This window comes from Brachycentrus maculatus, unplaced genomic scaffold (assembly GCF_059751285.1).
Source record: "Brachycentrus maculatus isolate JH-2025_06_01 unplaced genomic scaffold, ASM5975128v1 h1tg000172l, whole genome shotgun sequence".
In the NCBI taxonomy this organism is placed as follows: Eukaryota; Metazoa; Arthropoda; class Insecta; order Trichoptera; family Brachycentridae; genus Brachycentrus; species Brachycentrus maculatus.
This window is the reverse complement of record NW_028280925.1, coordinates 2,397,280-2,417,755: the sequence shown is the minus strand read 5'-3', so window position 1 is coordinate 2,417,755 and position 20,476 is coordinate 2,397,280. Positions and strand designations below refer to the sequence as shown.

Here is a 20,476-nt window from a genome sequence, read left to right as displayed (position 1 = left end):
AGTTAAATTGACTGACGCGGCACGCAGCAAAAGTCCAGGGATGATGCCAGCTGTTGAAGGAGGACCAGGAAGGTGGTGGAATCCATTCTTGAAGTTGCGGCCCATTGAGTTTTTTAAGTACGCTAAAATTTTTTGCTCTTACCTTTATATACCATTCTTGGGAGTGCCCATGGTGGGGGCACTCCCTTAATTTTTTAATATTACAAAAATATGCAGACACAATGTAAATGCATCATTATATTCAAAACTTCAAAACAATCGGTGAATAACTTCAGATTTAAATTTTTTAATTACAGACGGCTATGTAAGGTTCAAACTTTGATCAGTATCACTAGTCTGGTTGGTTAGAAGATATAACTTCTAAGCAATAAGCCTGCCAATGTACAACATACATATATGCAGTTCAAGAAATTTAATAAATAATAAAATAAATATGGCTGACATAGTGTCAAATTTATCCAGGAACCTCATGATGGTACTTAGCGCCATTAAGGTAATATTCTTCAAAAATGGTGGTATTTAAATTATCCTTTTTTTATTTTCACATATAAATATTTAGGGAAATGTAATAGAAAAATAAAAGATATAAAAAATATTTAACATTAATTTATCACTATTTACAATAGGAGATTCCACAGTCATATTAAACTTTACATTCACATAAAAATGTCTTAAGATAAAGAATGGTTAACTTTCATTTTACATCTAAATTAAAATGTCTTTTATTCACAAGATTTTTTTATACAGTCATAAATAACTGAAATACACAAATTGTATAAATTATTAATCAGGAAATAAATAATCACTACTTTGTCCTGTCAATCACCAAACTCTTTGGTCAGTAATATAAAATTTTGTTTTTGTAATTAATCCCAAGTAATTAGGAAATGGCACCAATAGTGTTCACGATCCACTCTACATTTGAAGTGATTTTGTCATACATCCGCGGCCGTCCCATGCCTACTTTGGAGCAGGCGATTCTCCAGTTACTTACGCCCATCAGCGACCATCTTCCCTTCGCTGGGTCCAAACAAGCTATTGGACTGCCTGCAAATTCTTCTTCCTAAAAAATAATCCGGTAATATGTATTGTCACTACGCAAACACCGACTTATGAAGACAAAAATATTTTTATCTGAATATAATTTATTTTATTACACTCCAACAAAGGATTTAACCCTTGTGGGTGATATATCCAAGATATATTAAATGTCTCAACAGATACAAAGCATCTTCTAATACAAAATTAATTTGGAAGTCTGGGCACTCACAGGATTTAATAAATTAATTGGCGGTAATTGGCTGGCTTAGGTCATCGCTTTAAACACTGTGTAACATTCACCATTTTGCCTATTAAACATCCATAAGGCTTCGATTCTTGAAAGTCAGATATGTACATCTGAACAACTACTTTTGTATCTTAGTTAAAACTGCCATCTCTAAATAGATATTCCCTTCAGACGATATGTGAGAATTTTTTCTCTCTTACTTCATAAAATTCTCAACAGATGGTAGTTCCAGCCGAGAAACAATAACGGTAGTTGAGATACTCTATATACACAGCTTCCAATAATCAAGGCAAAATGGATATTCAATAATGGGCGCAATAGTGAAAGTTACACAGTCTAATAAATAAAGGTATGAATAAAGGATGTCAATGTCAGGATTTCTATATTCCCTTCATATGCAAGGATGCAAAGGACATCATATATTTAAAAATGTTTTAAACTCTGGCTCAGTAGTTACTGCTGTTGCAGACTATTCAAATAGTATAATTTAAATTATGAAAACTGCATAAATATATTTAGAAGTAAGCAAATGCAATGATGGGTTGGTCCAGGGTGAAAAATTAATTTATTATAGGGCAAATATACTGTTTTTGACTACATTTATTTGGTTCTTGAGGTAATGTGAACCAAGATTGGAATGTTGGTTCAAAACTCATCTGTGTTAGAGAAATTGTGTGATCATAATTTGAAGAAACAAAAATACTTACATTACAATCCTCTTCTTGATATATTGATTCAGTGCAAAAGCTGTTGACAGTCGTTATGCTGACGTTTTCGCATTTCTCCATCGCTATCATTCTGAGGTGCACCCTCTGAAGTTGGTCCCTGTTCCTCGTCCAGCCGAGAGTGTTGCAGTAAGACAAGTTGGCATTGACCTTCACTTGGGGTAAGCAGATAGGTCTCACAAAGTCAGTCATGTGCACCGGGTCCTCCATTTTGATCAGGACAATAGTGCTGCCCTCTACTGGTGACTTCAGCATACCAACTATTCTGCGCTCTTGTTGCCATGGAGAAGTGCTAGACACTCGCACTGACCCAAGTCGAGCAATCCATTCGGCTTTTGGTTGACCCTTTAGTGAATACATTTAAAAAATAATGATAAACAATTCAGCTTAAATAAAAATTTATTGAGTATTCTGTTGTGTAGATGCTAAACTGCAGTAATACCAAAAAGTGACTTTTAAATAAATAAAAAAAAATCTACAGGAATATTTTTACAAAAACTCTTAAATTGTCATTGCAGAAAAACTCTTAATTTTCATTGAGATGAAGACTCTCCGATCCATATGTTTAACATATATTGTATGTGTTTTAACATGTTTTCTGTTCTTCTCAAAAGTGCCATTTTTACTTTTACTGTGATATTCGTCTGTATGGAAGTATAACATACATTAAAAAACGTTCTTACCAATTATTTATTAAAAATTAATAAAATTATTTCAACTCTGATAAAAAAACATAACTATTTACTGTTAATATTATTGTTTATTTATCCCTCATCCGCACCCAATGGTGCATGGGGCACTGCATCGCAAAAAAGCACTATTATCTTGATTGCTGAATACATTAAAGTAAAGCGACCAGCACTGCCCTTCTGGCACCAGTCCAGGATAATATTAAATAAATATTAGTGTAAAATATCACTGATCCCTTAGTATCAAACCCGGGCCCTCTGCATGATAGCCAAACATTCTTACCACTACACAATGGTGGCGGACAATATATAGTTTATATTATTTTACTATTAAAAATAAATAAAAGTATGAGCGTAAAACCTGGAAGCATGATGCAGTGGTAATCAACCACTCGGAGGAAACAAGTGTAGCATCACACACGTGGGAATCTTCCTTGATTAATAGTGCATGCCAAGGCCAATCTCCATATGCTGAACTTTTACCCAAACCATCGATTCCTGTCACATCTCTCGATGACTGCTTTCCGCAATCTAAAATAACACAGAATTTAAATAGATAGAAGTCGTGGTATTTACAGGGCTTATAAAAAAGTATCTGCTAATTAAAACTTCAAAAAAGTCTCCGCGTTGTGAAAAAAAACTTACAAAACTACCATAGTGGCACGTGAAAGAAGGTATCAATTAAAACATAAATGCAAGTTCCAATTTTTTTTTTTTTTTAATATTTATTTTAAATGCACTATGCAAATTTTACAGTTACACAAATCTCAATCATGGGTAGAAAATGGTGAATGTTGGATGTATAAAGTATTCACTTAAACCAGCCTATGACCAGGTCGTAAGCCCTGTAAATTATTTATACTTCCAAATTGTTCTTCATCATTGTTGAGATTATCAATATAAATTGAGCATATTTGAAAATGGCACGTTTTAAAAGGTGATTCGCAAATGACGAATGAGAGAAAAATTAACGACAATAATTTATCGTTCAAAATGGGTATTCTTTACTAATGAATAAAAGTACATTATTTTTGTTCTATCTGGCGACACTCATAAATTGACAAGAATTTGTTTGTTTGTGGTAGTTTTTAATATTATTAAATTATTGTTTTTGCTTACCAAATTTAGAACACTTCACATACATAACATTCTTTTCTGGGCATGGTGTCTTCAGAAAACTTATGACTGGAGCCAGAGGATCTTCAACTTCCACATAATTCATATTGGATTCTTCATTTTCCTTAATTTGAATGGATTCCACCTCCCTACAAAATAAAAAATGAATCAACTTTTCAACTCTATGGTTAAATTGCAAAGTATGATCATTACAGAAATGTATCATTACAGAAATATAAATGTAAATAATATTTGGTTGAATCTGGAACCATTCGTTGACAACTCCTTCTATTCTGCACATTTGTATGGGGAAGTTTTGTGTTCTCTGATGATCAAAATAATCACCTTGTCTTCATATATTTTAATAAACTATCGAGATAATATGTCTTTATGATGCAGTGCTATAATGGGATACATGATAGATGGTCCAATGCGATCGGATTTGCGTACAATGTGAGATCGGTATTATAACTCGGAAAACCATTGTCACCATCTAAAAGCTCGTAAAACTGTAGCTTAAAAACTTTTATAAAACCCTTACCATGACTTTAATTATTATTATAAGTTATTATTATTATTATTATCACACACTATTTAAATTCATTCAATTTAAATTAATTTTGTCAGAAAAATTATATAAAATTATGGTTTTCAACCTCAGACTTGATGTGTTTAAAATATAGAATTTTGTCAACACTCCCATTAGTCTAATGACGACGGCAACGACGAAACCCAGTCCCTGGTTAAATACACTATATAGTTGTTATTTTATTATATTAAATGCAGTTCCACCAAGAAATATCAGTACAAAACTGAAATGTATTTTAACTTACTTGAATGATAAAGAATTACACAGTGAAGAGGCGACAGCCTTGACGGAAGTGCTAGTTTCATTTTGAGATCCGACGCAGAGTTTCCCAAGGTTTCCTTCTTCATTAAATACAACAAAACCTTCAGAATGGTACTGAGATTGGTAAGGAGATGATGTGGGGTGCTCAAGCAGATATGAAATATTTGGTGCGATGGTCACTAAAAATCGTAGAGAAAATATTAGTTTATACGTAAAAATCTAGAATCATAAAATCCTATGTCTAATTTGTAGTGTTTCAAGTATAAGCAGGTAGGTAGGTAAGCATGTAAATATGAGCAAGTCTTTGATCATTACTTCTATGATTATTTGTTATGTGATTCTTGTGATCCCTGTTCCGGGTATGTTGTTGCCAGGAGCGGGAACTGACAATTTTTTGTGATCTTTTTAATTTATGATCTTTAGATAAATATATTGCTGTCTACTTTGTAATAGTAGGCAGCAATATATTGCTGCCTTTTATTTCTCCTCCACTTTGTTTCCCATGTAGCAGTAATTTCATTCACACTGAGTTACTTCACTCACATCAACTGCATCACATCAAACATATTTAAGTTCTGTATCCATGAATCTGAGCAGGTGGCTGATCTTTTCGTCTTCAATCACAACCAATTCAACACCACGTCGATTTAATGAGGTGCCCTATGTACCAATCGGGTACAGATAGGCCTAAAAGGTATTAAATACTAGGTATTTAAGTTTTTTTTTAAAATACTTTTCGTACTTTCTACGTATAGTAAAGGTATGTTTATTTCCATATTCTTCATGAGCAAAAAAGCTCTATTGAAAACTAACTAACTAACCATCACGCCGCTTCCCGCAGGGGTAGGTAGAGAGAATAGAACGCCACACCACTCTGTCTTTGCAAACATTCTTCGCCTCTTCCACGTTCATGCATCTCCTCATACATAACCGCCGATTGTTTCAACTCCTAACCTGACCACTTTCAAGTATTTGGCATACTTGATCGTGCCAAGTTTTTCTCGGTCTTCCTCTGCTCCTTTTTCCAATTGCATTCGCCTCATAAATTTGTTTTACCGTTTTTTCCTCACTCATTCGTTCAACATGTCTAAATCATCTTGACACACCTATCTTAATTTTATCGATACGCTCTATTGTAATTTTGAAGCAAGCTTTTTAGTATTGTGATTGGTAGATATTTGTATTCTTACGGCAAGCCTTTTCATCACTCCCGTTGGGGCAGTCTCTGACTCCATCGCACCTCTTTTGTGGAGGAAGGCACCCTCTTCCCAGACCACAGTGCAAATGACCGGGAGCGCAGTAAGTACAGGAGGTTTCGTCAGAGAAGTCTTCACAGTCTGGTACACCGTCACACACTCGAGGCGATAAAGCATTGGTTTGCATTCTTTGCACACAGTCTGAAAGTGTAAAAACATTTTTATAATTACAACAGTACGCTATTCAAACCTTTTTTATAAAAGAAGAAGTAAAATACATATGTAAGTTAAAGGACATATAGTTAAGAATTTGTGATTCGCAAGCTTGAAAATATGTTATACAAAAGGCAAACAGATTATAGTCATATAACATATCCATTGAATCCTATGAATAGATGCTCTCAATCTAGATTCTTATTCTACCTTTAGTTTATAAAAGTCATATAATGATACTCACCTGTTGGATGAACAAAATAATGAACAAAAGTTTGATTTTATAAAAAAGAGAAAGCTAATTTGCCTTTTCAAACACTTTCCAATTGATCGTAAATGATTTATAAAGTTGACAGTAATTTATACAAAAATTAAGACATAAGTTAATTAGTTAATTAAGACATAAGTTAGTTAGTTAATTTATTGAATTATTTATAACCTGTTAGATTACTTTTCGAATAACTTGCCATAGTTTATTAATCATTATTCTGCATGTCTGTTTTACAATCATAAAACATAATTTCAATACACTTTTGATAATATGTTATCTGTATTTATTTACTTATTCATGTAGATTCCGCAAAAAGGTGTTGCAAATAAAAATTTTAAAAAGCCTTCCTTAAAATGTTATAATGGCAATTAGCTAGTCAACGTGGTCAGCCTTTTGATGAAAACTACACCACATTAGAAGTTATCAGATGTTATAATTTAAAGAATAGAATCTCTCTTTCTTTCACTTCTTTTAAATTGGATTTTTCAAAATTATGTACTATCTTTATAAGCCGGAAATGAATTAGGTGAATTTCAGTTAGTTCATATGTAAAAAAACTGTTTACATATTTTTCAACGTCACGGAAATGAATTCATACCAAATAAAGAGGTATCACTGTATTTTTTAGTTCAGGAAACAAAATATAGTCTTGGCTGATACATGTCCGCTTTCATAGTTTAGTAATTAGGGTGTTTGGATACTGTTCCGGGTTCGATTCCCATGAAGATCAAAATAAATACTAGTGATTTTTTACTCCAATATCAACACTGGTACGTGAGGTGCAAGGCTAATCAGCTTGTCTTTATATATGTAATAAGCTATCGTGATAAAAATGTGTCTTTATGATGCAGTACTATAATGGGATACATAAAAGATAGTCCAATGCATTCGGAATAGCATAAAATGTGTGATCGGCATCATAACTCAGAAATATAAAACCATTGTCACCATCTTAATGCTTGTAAAACTGTACCTCCTTTAGGCCGACACGAAGTGGGTCCAGTGTACTCAGGGAACCGTGAGCAGTCAAGATAGTCCAATGCATTCGGAATAGCATAAAATGTGTGATCGGCATCATAACTCAGAAATATAAAACCATTGTCACCATCTTAATGCTTGTAAAACTGTACCTCCTTTAGGCCGACACGAAGTGGGTCCAGTGTACTCAGGGAACCGTGAGCAGTCCATAAGGTCCTTATATTTAGCAGGTAAGCGTCCTCCGCAGCCGGCCCAGAACTCTCTGCAGTAACTTCGACAAGGCAGGAATAACCGATCTTCGTCTTCTTTTAGTAAACAAGCTGGCTGCAGAAGCTGAAAATGAGATTTCATTAATTTAAAGGTCATTAATGAGTAAATACCTTTACTTTCTTCTTTTACATGTCATTTTATTGCTACCGTAGGTTCTTTCACTGATTTATTCCATAACTAGCTGATTAAATGTAAAAGAAAGAACTACTTTTTCATGCAATAGCTTTCTTCAGAATATTAATATAAACATTCTATATCCTTCGAATGGAGACTAGTTTAATTAAATATTTAAAATAATTCACAATGACAGCTATAAGAATGATTTCTAAACCTGATTTTAGAATGCACATTTTAATTACTTCAAGCAGTGAATATATAAGATATTCAATTAATTATGTAAGCTATTTATTAAACTATAACATATCTATAATATAATGTTAAGTACTAATTTTAAACACAATTTAATTAGTATGTATGAAGTTAATGTAGAATACTTTCATTTTATATTAGAATGTGCCAATCTTAAATACTTTCTAATGAACATAAGTAATTTATCAGATTTCCTATCAATCAAATTAGACACTTTAAATCAGATCATTTAAGTGCTTGGCTACTCAACTGCCTTTGTCCCTTCCGTAGTTTAGTGATTAGATCGTTTGGCTACCATGCCGGAGGTTCTGGGTTCGATTCCGAAAGGACCAAAATAAATAAATAAAAAATTCACCCTTATTAAGGCAGTGATTCTCAAGTTTTGACTATGAAAAACATAAAATAAATGCTTGGTAAAAAATTACAAATTTAACTGTCTTAAATGGTGACGTAAAAATTAAATATATATCAAAGATTTTTTGTCCATTCGGTGTCTTACTCCAGATTAAAAATATTATGAAGAGTGAGAAAGATGGCATTATTACTATAGACAAAATTTGTTCAAGAATTAGCTAATAATGTTTTCATTGTTATTTATTATAACTTCGTAATATAAACCTGATATTATTCAAGGACTCCCAAATCAATTTATATTTTCCATGGACCCCCTGAAATATCCTAGAGACTTCTGGGGTCCGTAAAGACCACTTTAGGAAACAGTGATTTAAGGTAAATAAAAAAATGTTAAGAAGACCAGCATTTTACTGTATTTCATGTAAACGAGTACAATGAAATGTCAATGAACAAACCTGACAAACGAAATCGTATGCTAATCTGTAGCACTCGGCATCGATCAGCTCTCGGAAGGCAATCATATTATCTTGAACTTCCTTCAAGGATTTGTGTCCCAGCACATTGGGATATGATGTCATATTGTATGGAAGGTTCTGGCACATCTTCAGCTGCAGGGTGGAACATCTTCGTGGAGGAGGAGGCGCAGAGGTCGGTACAGACGATGTCACGGTGTTGGTCGATGAAAGAGTTACTGGTGCGGCTAGTATGGCATTACTCTCCTGTAAAACAAAGTAAAAAAACTTATTTTTTTAAATATCTTCTGCTTTTGACACCTATCTGCACTCATTAACTATATATAGAGCTTCGAATGGTTTCCTGAAAAGACTCTGTACAAAATAAAAATCAGCTTTAAAAATTTTAGAGGGCTTAACTTTTGTAATTGTTATTGATGCTTCGTATCAATATATTGCTGCTACGTATCAATATGTATATGAATAGCTACTTATCTGTTGCGTATATTTTCTGTTTTATGTGTTTACTGTTTTTTTTGTTTTTTTTGCTGTTGCCTTATAGCACCTATTTTTACTTTATTGCTTTTCTCAACTTGTATATCTTATAACTGTTTGTTTTTTTTTTTTTACTTTGGCTCTAAATTAAATCTGCCTATTAACCTTTTTAACTTTTGCTTTATTTTTTTATTGCTTTATTTCCTTGCTGTTTACTTTTAACTCATTTAACATTTGTGATATTTTGTAATTGGAATATTACAATTACCTGTTTTATTTGTTATTCATTATTGTAAATGTATTTATGTTAATGTTCTGTTAAATTTCTAAATAAATAAAATAAATAAACATTTTTTTGGGTTATCAAATAATAAATTATTCACCCTACGGATGATATAATATTAAGATCATGTTTAATTGGAGTAAGCTTTATACATACTTGCTTAAACTTCACAAACGATTACTTAATTATGGCGTTTCATTTTAATTTATATAAAAATATATAAGATGATTGTAAAATGCATTTTTAATTCATGTCATTAATATGATGGGCGGTAGACAGTAAACGCTACTTCCTCATATATTTTTTAGGAATATAAAAAGTCAATATCTTGAATTAATGTGTTTTTTTTTAATTACACAATCTATCCATTGATTCACACAGAAAATGATGGCTCAAGGACAAATGTGATGTAAGGATTATTTAAATATTACGATATTGATAGCTAAAAAACAAAACAGCAGGTTGTCACTCAGGAAGTATCACAGTACTTATTGCCTACACTATTTTTTTCTTATAATTCATTATTATTGTTTGCAGAGGTGTGAATATCAATTAGCAGGTTTATTAAGATTTTTTTTGGTATCTGTAAAGGTAGATAGATATGTAAAATAACTACTACTACCATCACGTCGTTTCTTCGCAGGGGTAGGCAGAAGGGATGGAACGCCACACTCTTCAGTCCTGAAAAATCCATATCTACCATACATAGAGCATATGTTATCTTTATTTTATTTTTAAACAAAATAACATACCTACATTTGTCCAATACAATGAGTTTTATTTTCAGTGAATTTAATATTTTATAGAAGGGTGTCTGAAGCTAATTTACAGGGCTTGCGACCTGTAATCAGCTGGCATAAGTGATCACTATCCATATTTATTAATTATAACAAAATACTTCGTGTCTGTTGAGACATGTATAAATATATCATTATAATAATCCTTAAGGGGTAACTCCAGTTTTTATATTTAATATAAAAATATAGTTGACTGCTGATTTATATCAACTTATTAATTAAAACACTTCTTCTTCCTAACCCTTATGCGAACCCAATAATGCATATGGCACTGCTTCGAATAACTTGGTCATAATTTAATTTATGCAGGGTGATCAGTCTTGCGTTTCAGGAACCAGTCCAGGGTGAAATGAAATAAAAATTAGAGTGAAAAATCACTTATATTTATTGTGATCCTTCTGGGAATCGAATTCAGTATTTCTAAAAGTCCCGGGTATCTAAAGCGCAGAACAAATCACCAATCACCATGTTCAAGATAACACTGCGCTATCGCTCACTCCTTTCAGCAACGTCATTAATCAAAAATCGTAAATTTTCAGTTGTGCATATTTTCGGAATGCTCAGAAAATGTACTATATACCAGCAAAAGAGGCATATTTTTAACTTAATATTTACCCGCTACAGGGCAAAAAGTATTGTTTTTGCATTTTGAAGAAAAGGTATTGTTTAATTATTTTTTTTAAATATACTAAATATTTTTCAAATGGAGAAAAAAACCTTCAGGTTTTACCTAAAAAATCTGTTGCACAGTAAAAAGTTCAATAAGTGGCTTGATATTAATTTTTAATACATTGTATTATATTATTTAACTTTCAAAACGATCTCCTGAAAAATCATGTTTTTTTATTTATGACATTCTTGAAAGGAGTGAGCGATATGAGTGATTGGGTTCAGATAATGATTGGAATATGAAGGAATAAAAATAGAAAATGCGTTACCTGAATTTCTAAGCTGTTGGGATCTATCGTGAGGTTGACGAGGTATCTGGAGTTGTTCTGCAACTTGATTTCTCTCAGAAGGACCATCTCCACACCTCGGACTTCTACCTCAGTATAGGATGGATCGAAATGTAAATCAAAGTGTACTGTCATGTCCTCTTTACGTGTTCTGAAACCAAACATTTTTTCTTACACACTATATGCGGGAAGGGTAATTTTACTGTTTCACTCCACTGGTGGTGTTCGGCGGGAAGGGTAATTTTACTGTTTCACTCGACTGGTGGTGTTCAGCAGGAAGGGTAATTTTACTTTTTCACTCAACTCATCGTAAATTGCGTGTAAGTTATTTTTACGCATGACTTTTGCGGCATCTTTTGATCTCATATCGATGTATACAGTAGGGTTAAATGTTATCACTTATTTTCAGATATGTGTATATCTATTATGAGCGCGAAACCGCCCGCAGATAGTGTGAATCACGCACCGACTGACTTCCTCATGTAACGCATAAATAAATACATATATTATATACAACATTTTGAGCGTGTCCAAATACTTGTTCACAAATCTGGATTATCTCCAATTAGGAGTTATTTTTATATCATTTTTTGACATCTCAACATAGATAAAGATTCGTGCGTTTCTCATGTATGTGATTATAATCCAGGATTCGGACCTAACATACTAATAAAAGAGTTTCTGCTCAATAAAAAGCTTCTTCTAGTGATTCAAAAACAATGTTTCGAAATTGGATCATATACTGTATATAGAACTTCCAAGAATTCTAGTAGTGTGGTTGTCAATCATGGGTAGAATTGGTGAATGTTACACGTGTGTAAAATGGTCACTTAAACCAGCCGTTAATGGTCGTAAGCCTCGTAAATGCCCAGACTTCCATAACCTTCTTCATCTATGTTGAGATGTCAAAAAATAACATATGTAAAAATAATGGATTCAGGGCCCTCATGAAGTACCCCCGGCACTGTAGCGCGAGTGGTTTATTTTCGTCAGCACACCTACCACAATAGGATGGGTTAATAAAGCATAGAGTGGCAGGCTTCCGGGAGAGGCTGATGAAGAGTTATATATATATATATATATGTATATATATATATAAAAAAAATATCCGATACACTCTTTTAAAAAATCGGGCGGGAAAGACGTGTTACCTCTTCGGCGGTCGGCCGGTGAATGAACTATGTTTTTGCGAATATCTCCTTAAAATAACTTTCAGCATTCGCATTTAACACTACTGATGTTACACGCGTGTAAAGTGATCATTTTACCAGCCTATAGCAGGTCATAAGCCTTTTAAATAAATACACAGACTTCCATATTCTTCTTCATCTATGTTGAGATATCAAAATGAATAAATAACTCTTGAAAAACCCAGATTTTGAACAAAGATTTTTGGACCCCAACCCCAAGATAGACGACTCCCGGGCAGACCACCAAAGAGATGGATTGACAGCTGGGAATCACATCGCGGGAAGCTAAATACACTTAAATACAGGGCACAATGCCTACACTAAGCAGAAGAAGAGAAGAAGACATTTGGACATACCCAAAGATGTTGGTCTCAATAATTACTGCAAGTGAGCACTTTTCTCTGATTTCAGCGTGTTTCATATCCAAACGCAAAGTGAAAGTGGCGAGCAATAGCAAGCTACAACCACGAGCAATGAATGGTATACAAGATTATTGTACACTAACCGACAATGCACTTTATTGTGTAATAAACCAAAGCACTTATTCGCTCTAATGGAGTTACTAAATTGTACACAGAGGTGGAGAGATTGTTGTTGCGGAGCCAGACATGGCGTGAGGAAGCTGCAGGTGTATCAAGTGCATTGCGTGGGACATGGTACACGATGAATGGGAATACAGCATCATAATATGCTAAAATCGATCCGCACACAACACCCACACACGTGTTGTTTATGTGTATATTTAAAACGTATGTAGGATATGTGCTAGATGAAAAGTCTAAATTTTGTTGCCAATTTATTTTTTCAATCAAACGTTTTTGTTCACAAATCTGGGTTTATTTAAACGCAATCAATATATTTTTAATACTATTGTTATTTCAACGGCTATAAATTGAATTTTAATGTTTTTTATCTTTATTTATAAAATATATTATTATGTACAGAGGTTTGAAAAAACATTTAATGTTAGTCTAATGAGAATAATGCCATACATATCTGCTACATTTACAGAGATGTTTTTTAAATATATTTATTTGTCTGCATAGTGTAGTGACTAGCAACATTTGGCTACCATGCTAGAGGTCCCGGGTTCGATTCCTAAGGGTGTCAAAATAAATTTGTTTTTTTTTTGCTATAATATTATTTTAATATTAACCTGAACTGGTACCTGAAGCGCTGGACTTCATATAATAAACTATCAAATAAAATTGCAGTAGTTTGATACTATGCCCTTAAGGCCATTGGGTGCGGATAAGGGTCACATGTAACAAAAGTCTCGAGTAATGTGAGATTAACTGTCCCTACTACGGGATGAACTGTGCCAGCCCTCACCCTCTTGGCGCAGATGAAAAGTTTATCAGGCGCCATTATATAAAGCCATTAATAAACTTTATACAATTAATTAACTTTGTTTTCACCACTTTTTTTATTATTAATACAATTCATTCCACCGGTTTCAACAAGAACCTGGTCATCATCAGGGTTTATTTTTAATGTTTTAATGTTTTTAATGTTTTTAATGCTTAATTTAATTAAACATTAAAAATTTATGTTTAATTTTAAAATTAATGTAAAAATTAATGTTTAAGTATTTTAATGTTTTTGAATTAAAAATAAACCCTGATGATGACAAGGTTCTTGTTGAAACCGGTTGGTTGAATTGTATTAATAAAAAAAGCGGTAAAAACAAAGTTAATTAATTTTACAATGTTTATAAAATGTGCCACAAATTATATGCGGAAAACATTTAAAAAAAAAACTTTATACATTTTGACGCCTAAAATAAAGGCCATCTGACTTTTTTTTCAGGTTTTAAGGAGCTTCGAATGTTTGTTAGGCGCGCGAAGGAGCGAGCCAATGTTCAGAAAAGATGCGAGATTTGACACCCTTATAAGATGCTTTAATTTCATCATCTGATTTGTTGAACACGTTCATTGAACGACCTTGACCTTCTCAAAAGCCTATGCTTATTACGAAATCTTCACGCAAAACTAGTTTTAAACTGTTTATAATATAAAATACCAGACACGAATGGACCCTTAAAATTAGTAGTGCGAGCCGGACTCCCCCATTTGCGAGTGTCATTTCGAAGAGGAAGACCTCAACCACATATTCTTTGTTTTCCCAATAAATGACCAAATGCCAATTTTTTTTAAATCTCTGGCAACGCTTATTCCCCTCCCTACAGATATCCATCTCATCCTGGCGAGCAGGAACCCAATTTTGTACAGACTGTTAGTTGTTTTTCTGAAATCAAATGCAATAAATTTATAGTTTATCTTTATAATTTATAGTCTATCATATTTTATAATTAAGAATTCAATTAACTCGACATTGGCAAATGCATAGTATTACATGTGCAACGCCATTCCATTTAAAAAAAAAACCGGCTGGAGGCATTTGAGATGTGGATGCATCGAAGAATACTTCGGATACCCTGGATGGACATGGTCAGCAACGCAAGAGTTCTCCAAAAAGCCAGAGCGAATATGGAACTAATATCGGATTTTAAAACCCGGAAAGTGTCCCATTTGGGACATGTGCTAAGAGGAGAAAAGTACAAGCTACTACAACTGAGCATCAAAGGTAAGATCGAGGGTTGAAGAGGTGTCGGAAGAAGGTGGATCTCCTGGCTCCATAATATACATGATTAGACAGGAATACGGAGCGTTGGGAGCGGTTTCGGACTGTCCAAAATAGGGACACATTCTCACGAGTAATACGTCAATCAACGTCGGGGGACCCGACGCGACACTTAAAGAAGAAGAAGACACGAATAATAGTCAAAAGAGTTGAATATTAAATTATTATTTTCTCAGAGTTCATTTGATCATGCAGGCATCCCTCTGTGTTAAGTATGGCATAATAAGAAAACACGCCTTTTTATCAAATCTAAACGTTTCAAAATACCTTTTGACATTTAAATTACCCGTTCTCAAGACAATTATCCATTGTTAAAACTTTTACTGTGGTAAAAAGTTGTAGGAATTATTTGCAGAAGTATGATAATATTTATACAAGATGCTGGTGAGTACATTGCACTATCAAATTTGTGGTTCCGGGTTTATTCCAGAAGAGGTCAACATGATTTTTTACAGGTATTTATTTATAATATCCGTGAATACATTTACGAGTACAGTTGAACCTGGACATAAGTTTTTCTTATATCCATGATTTCATTCACAGAAAGGTAAAATGACGTGTCCTTAACCCAGCTCTCTTTTAAGGATGAGATCTCAAACGTTCACATTCAAAACGCGACCGGCAACGCTAGGGGCTAGACATGTTTCCCTGTACATTTTTTTTAAAGAATACACACTGAACAAAATATTTTTATCAGATTTTTTAACTCCTTACTTTTCCATAACTCTTTTCTTCTAAAATCAAATATTTATTTCGAAGAAAATCTTATTTTTTCAATATAAAAACAGTCTTTTAAGCAGAAAATTCAATTACATCCAATGTTACCTGGGTTTAATAAAAATTAAGCTGCGATTTATCGTATGTTGAACCATAATGTCCAATGACATCTCGACTTTTTATGCCACAATCTGTGTTTATCCTAAATGAGAATTGTTTGAACTCTGTATTGCCAATTATTGTACGAGTAAAAAAATATAGCTCTTTAATATGTTAAAAAATAACAGAATACAATAATTTGATAATTACCTTATCTATTATACAACAATTTGATAATTACCTAATCCATAATACAATTATTTGATAATAACCTAATCCGTAATACAATAATCTGATAATAACTTAATCCATAATTTTTTTTTTGATAATTACAAAATCCATAATACAATAATTTGATAATTACCTAATCCATAATACAATATTTTGATAATTACTAAATCCATAGTACAAAAATTTGATAATTACCTGTCAAGCGCGAGTATTTCGGAAAACAGGTAACTTGACCTGAGCTCACTCCTTCTATAGACTAGGTTGAGTCTCTCCTTGTAGTCCCTTGGGTCCTCTGGGGGGCCCCCCGAGCCAGGGGCCCCCTGCGCTCTCAGGGTGCCCCGGAACACCCTCTCGGGAGCGGGCTCCCGCGACAGGTATATTGCTACAACAAAGAAAATAAAATCTTTAATTGAATTGTGTTTATTTTCATTAATTTATTCGGCAGTCACTTTGTGGTAAAATCTATCCATTTTAAATTTAAGTTTCACTTAGTAAATAAACCTACTTTATGGTATGGTTTATTTTATGGTTTTCTTTATGGTTTTTTTGTCCGCCTCCGTAGTGTAATGGTCAGCACGCTCGGCTACCGTTCTGGAGGTCCCGGCTTCGATTCCCAGGAGGGGTCAAATAAATACAAGTGATTTTTTCACTGTAATATTTATTCAATATTACCCTGGACTGGTACCTGAAGCGGAGGACTGATCACCTTTCCTTCGTGTGTTAACGATCAAGATAACACTGTGTTTCTCTAATGCAGTGCCCTATGCACCATTGAGGTGCGGATAAGGGTTTGAATTGAATTATGGTATTTACTAAGTAAAACTTAAATTAAAATGAATTCAGTTTAATTGGATCAAAAATGGAAATATTTTTTATCACAAGTAGGTATAGGCTATAAAACTTTTAAAATTGAAACCTAAGTAGGGTCACGATAAGCGGTGTTACATAAGCGGTGTCACCTGGACGTAAGGTAAAAAAAAATCCAAATATAGATTCAATATTGCCCTCTGGCATTATAATAAGCGCGTGTAAATAAGTAAAAACAGGATTTTTTAAACAACTTTCAGACATCAATGGCAGCGCCATATGTTGAAAGTAATAGCAATATACGCAATAATTAACACGGCTCATGGCAGATAGTGCTTCTTGACAGCTGACACTTTCTGGCAATTTCAATGATTTATATTGCATTGTTGTTTCTAAAGTTTTTTTTTTATATTTTCATTGCTTCACAAGTATTGTGAAATTACAAACGCGTGTTTTCTATTTTCTTTCTTTTCCTTTTGACCAGACTGAGCTACAGCAACGCGTGGTATGTTCTAGCCTGTATGTTATAAATATATCAGTACCAACACAATACAGCGGTTCAGAGATCAGATATTCAAGGTAGATATTGAAAGCTATCCCACTGCATTCCCAGATCTGATACAGAAACAAATAGGCTTCCTGACAGACCTTCTCTTGCAAAGCAATTTTTTTTCAAGGTATACGTACTTTACGTTATAATTACATTAAAAATAATGTACCGGTAGGAAGTTTAACACAAAGATATTATTCAAGTCAGATTTTTAGGGTGCCTGTCATATTTTACATAGGTACCTATGTAGTTCGAATCATTGAGTCTTAAAATAAACGTAAAAGGTCCTGCGTCATAGAAAAAAAATCAAACAAACGAACAAATCACGAACACTTACAAGCTTCTTACATATTCAATGTCGTGATCCTAGCACCCTATGTATTGTCGTCACCAAAAATAGATATTTGTATTTGTATTCCACAGCAAAGGCATGTAAAATACAAATTTATTCATCGTTTTGCGATTACAGATTAGAGGTGTCGTGATACTCGTTTCTCGTGTGACATGCATCATAACCAAGGGTAAAATAATCAATATAATAGGTAACACTCTCCTTATAATTCATCGTTCATTTAGTGTAATACAATTTAAAATTGTAATACCACTTTAAAACAGCTTTTAAGTGATATTTTACAGAGTGAACTATTAATGAAATTATAAAATTATAATTAATAATGGTATTTTACAGACTGCATTACTATAAGTACAAGAAAGTTGATAGTGATATACGAAAAATATGATAGGTGTCTAAACTTGATACGAAATATCTATCGTTCTTTTTATATGAAAGAAGATGGAAGTCTGAGCATCCTAGGCTTTAGGACGTGGCATTTGGCTGGCTAAAGCGATCACTTTATACACTTGTGTAACGTTCACCATTTTGCCCCTTATTGAAAATCCATAATGCATTTATTTTTAAATATGTAGGGCTTTAACACTGTTGTAGGTTCATATTATGGACAAACAATTACTTCACTTTTTGACATACTTAGATGAAGTAGGATATGGTAGTCTGGGTATGTCGATCTATTTTGAGATGTCAAAAAATGTAGAATAATTAATGATTTCTTTACTAATAGTTTTATAAATAAAACCCAGATTTGTGAACCAGTATAAGGACACACTATTCTTATCAAAACAAGTTCATATTGAAAATGTATATGTTGTAGGTATTGTTTATTTTTTTTTATATAATTTTATTTTTGGTTTCAAATTACTTTAATTTATGTATTAAATGTTAAATCAAGCACTGATTTTTTGAGTCCACTATATTGTATTTTATTGTTTAAGAAAACACGTAAAAATCAATCTTGTCAAATTACTATAATTTATGTATTAAATGTGAATTCAAACACTGATTTTTTAGTACACTTAGTTTTTTTTTTTACTGTTTAAAAAAAGACACAAAAAAATCAATCTTCACATTCGTTTGAAATTGCCATAACTATGGCATTTTCAAAGGAATGTGATGATTAAATGGACCGAATTGTATGGCTATAAAGTACCGTCATTCTTTTTAATCTTCGCATTCGTTTGAAAATGCTTTAACTAGGCGAAACAATTGTCACAAAATAGATTTTTATGTGTTTTTTTTTAACAATATAATACAACTTAGTAGACTCACAAAACCAGTGCTTCATTTAACATTTATAACATAAATTAAAATGGAGTTCTACAAATTAAACGCCAAATCTATAAATAAATTTAAATTACTACTTTGTTTGTGAACACATACAATGTTGGTTGACCGCCGCCTATTATTTAAAAAAAAATAACTGGTCTTCCCCAGTGATCTAAAGTCTGGCCAACCCTGCTCTAGATCTACAAATTCTTCATAATATACCTACTTTGAATCATAAATATTTATTGTCACCCATTACGCGATTTTCTTCATCGATCAATTGCTTAAAAAATGTCATAATAAGCAATACTTAATTATTTACACCGAATCTTGCCAACGCCATCGCAACTCCATGAATGATTTCTGCGTAATTTCAGTACGCAAGGAATATTGCCATTTAGAATTTAGTCATCTTAAAATGGATAGTGAAATCTATGAGAGGTCACGTTTAGCTTACAGGTATACCTTTCGAAACATTCCTCCTGAAGTGTTGCTTTTGTTGCGGCGAAATCATGGTAAAGGTTCTTTCAAAATATTACCATTACCATTACACCTTTTCTATGTCCAGGGTTGCCTACCATTATGGTTTTCGTTATTTATATATATTTATAGATTTTGCGTTTTATTTTTAGAATTCCATTTTCAATCAAACACTGATTTTTTGAGTTTTCTAAGTTGCATTTTATTGTTTAAAAAAAACACATTAAAATGATATGACTATTGTTTCGCCAAGTTATGGCATTTTAAAAAACGAAACAATTGTCACAAAAAAATTGTTTTTTTAAATAACAATAAAATACAACTAAGAAGACTCAAAAATCAGTGTTTGATTTAACATTTAATAGGTAAAATAATGGGTTTCATTTGAAGTTTCACTGAAATATGGTGTACAAATACATCGTAGTCATACAGAAGAAATTGACCAAGTGCATTGTTTTACAAAAACGTGATCATTGACTATTTGATATCTTACTAGCTTAACATTGCCCTGAAAAAAATCCCAAAGGATTTTAAACTTGGAAGTGTAATATATTGACTTGTTAAAAATGACTAACTGCATTGATTTTTATTTTCTTGCCAAGCAAAAGTGACTTAAGTGGCCCTCCTAAACATTTTACATTTTGATAGTTGGTCACTTTCTCCTTTACGACTACGGCATATTTGAAAAATTCGAGAAATATCAAATATTGACTAACCATCACGCCGCTTCACAAATAGAGAGAATAGAATGCCATACCTATCTGACATTGCAAGTAATTCTCGCCTCTTCCACATTCATGTATCTCTTCATATATACCCGCCGATTAATCCGATAC

General features: G+C 32.9%; 1 protein-coding gene across 3 annotated transcripts in view; it reads right to left on the bottom strand.

Annotated features, from left to right (window-relative positions):
• Positions 1-592: 592 nt before the first annotated feature.
• Positions 593-20,476, bottom strand: part of LOC148308297 (atrial natriuretic peptide-converting enzyme) — a 69,333-nt gene continuing 49,449 nt past the window's right edge. For all 3 annotated transcript variants that reach the window (XM_088261991.1, XM_088261990.1, XM_088261992.1), the window contains 10 exons: positions 16,378-16,564; positions 11,285-11,453; positions 8,775-9,038; positions 7,479-7,659; positions 5,859-6,065; positions 4,652-4,847; positions 3,822-3,967; positions 3,064-3,233; positions 1,996-2,358; positions 593-1,063 (listed from right to left, as the gene is read on the bottom strand). In XM_088261991.1, the coding sequence (XP_088118117.1) occupies positions 881-1,063; positions 1,996-2,358; positions 3,064-3,233; positions 3,822-3,967; positions 4,652-4,847; positions 5,859-6,065; positions 7,479-7,659; positions 8,775-9,038; positions 11,285-11,453; positions 16,378-16,564 (2,066 nt within the window). In that variant the 3' untranslated portion in view covers positions 593-880. The remainder of the gene's footprint in view (positions 1,064-1,995; positions 2,359-3,063; positions 3,234-3,821; positions 3,968-4,651; positions 4,848-5,858; positions 6,066-7,478; positions 7,660-8,774; positions 9,039-11,284; positions 11,454-16,377; positions 16,565-20,476) is intronic.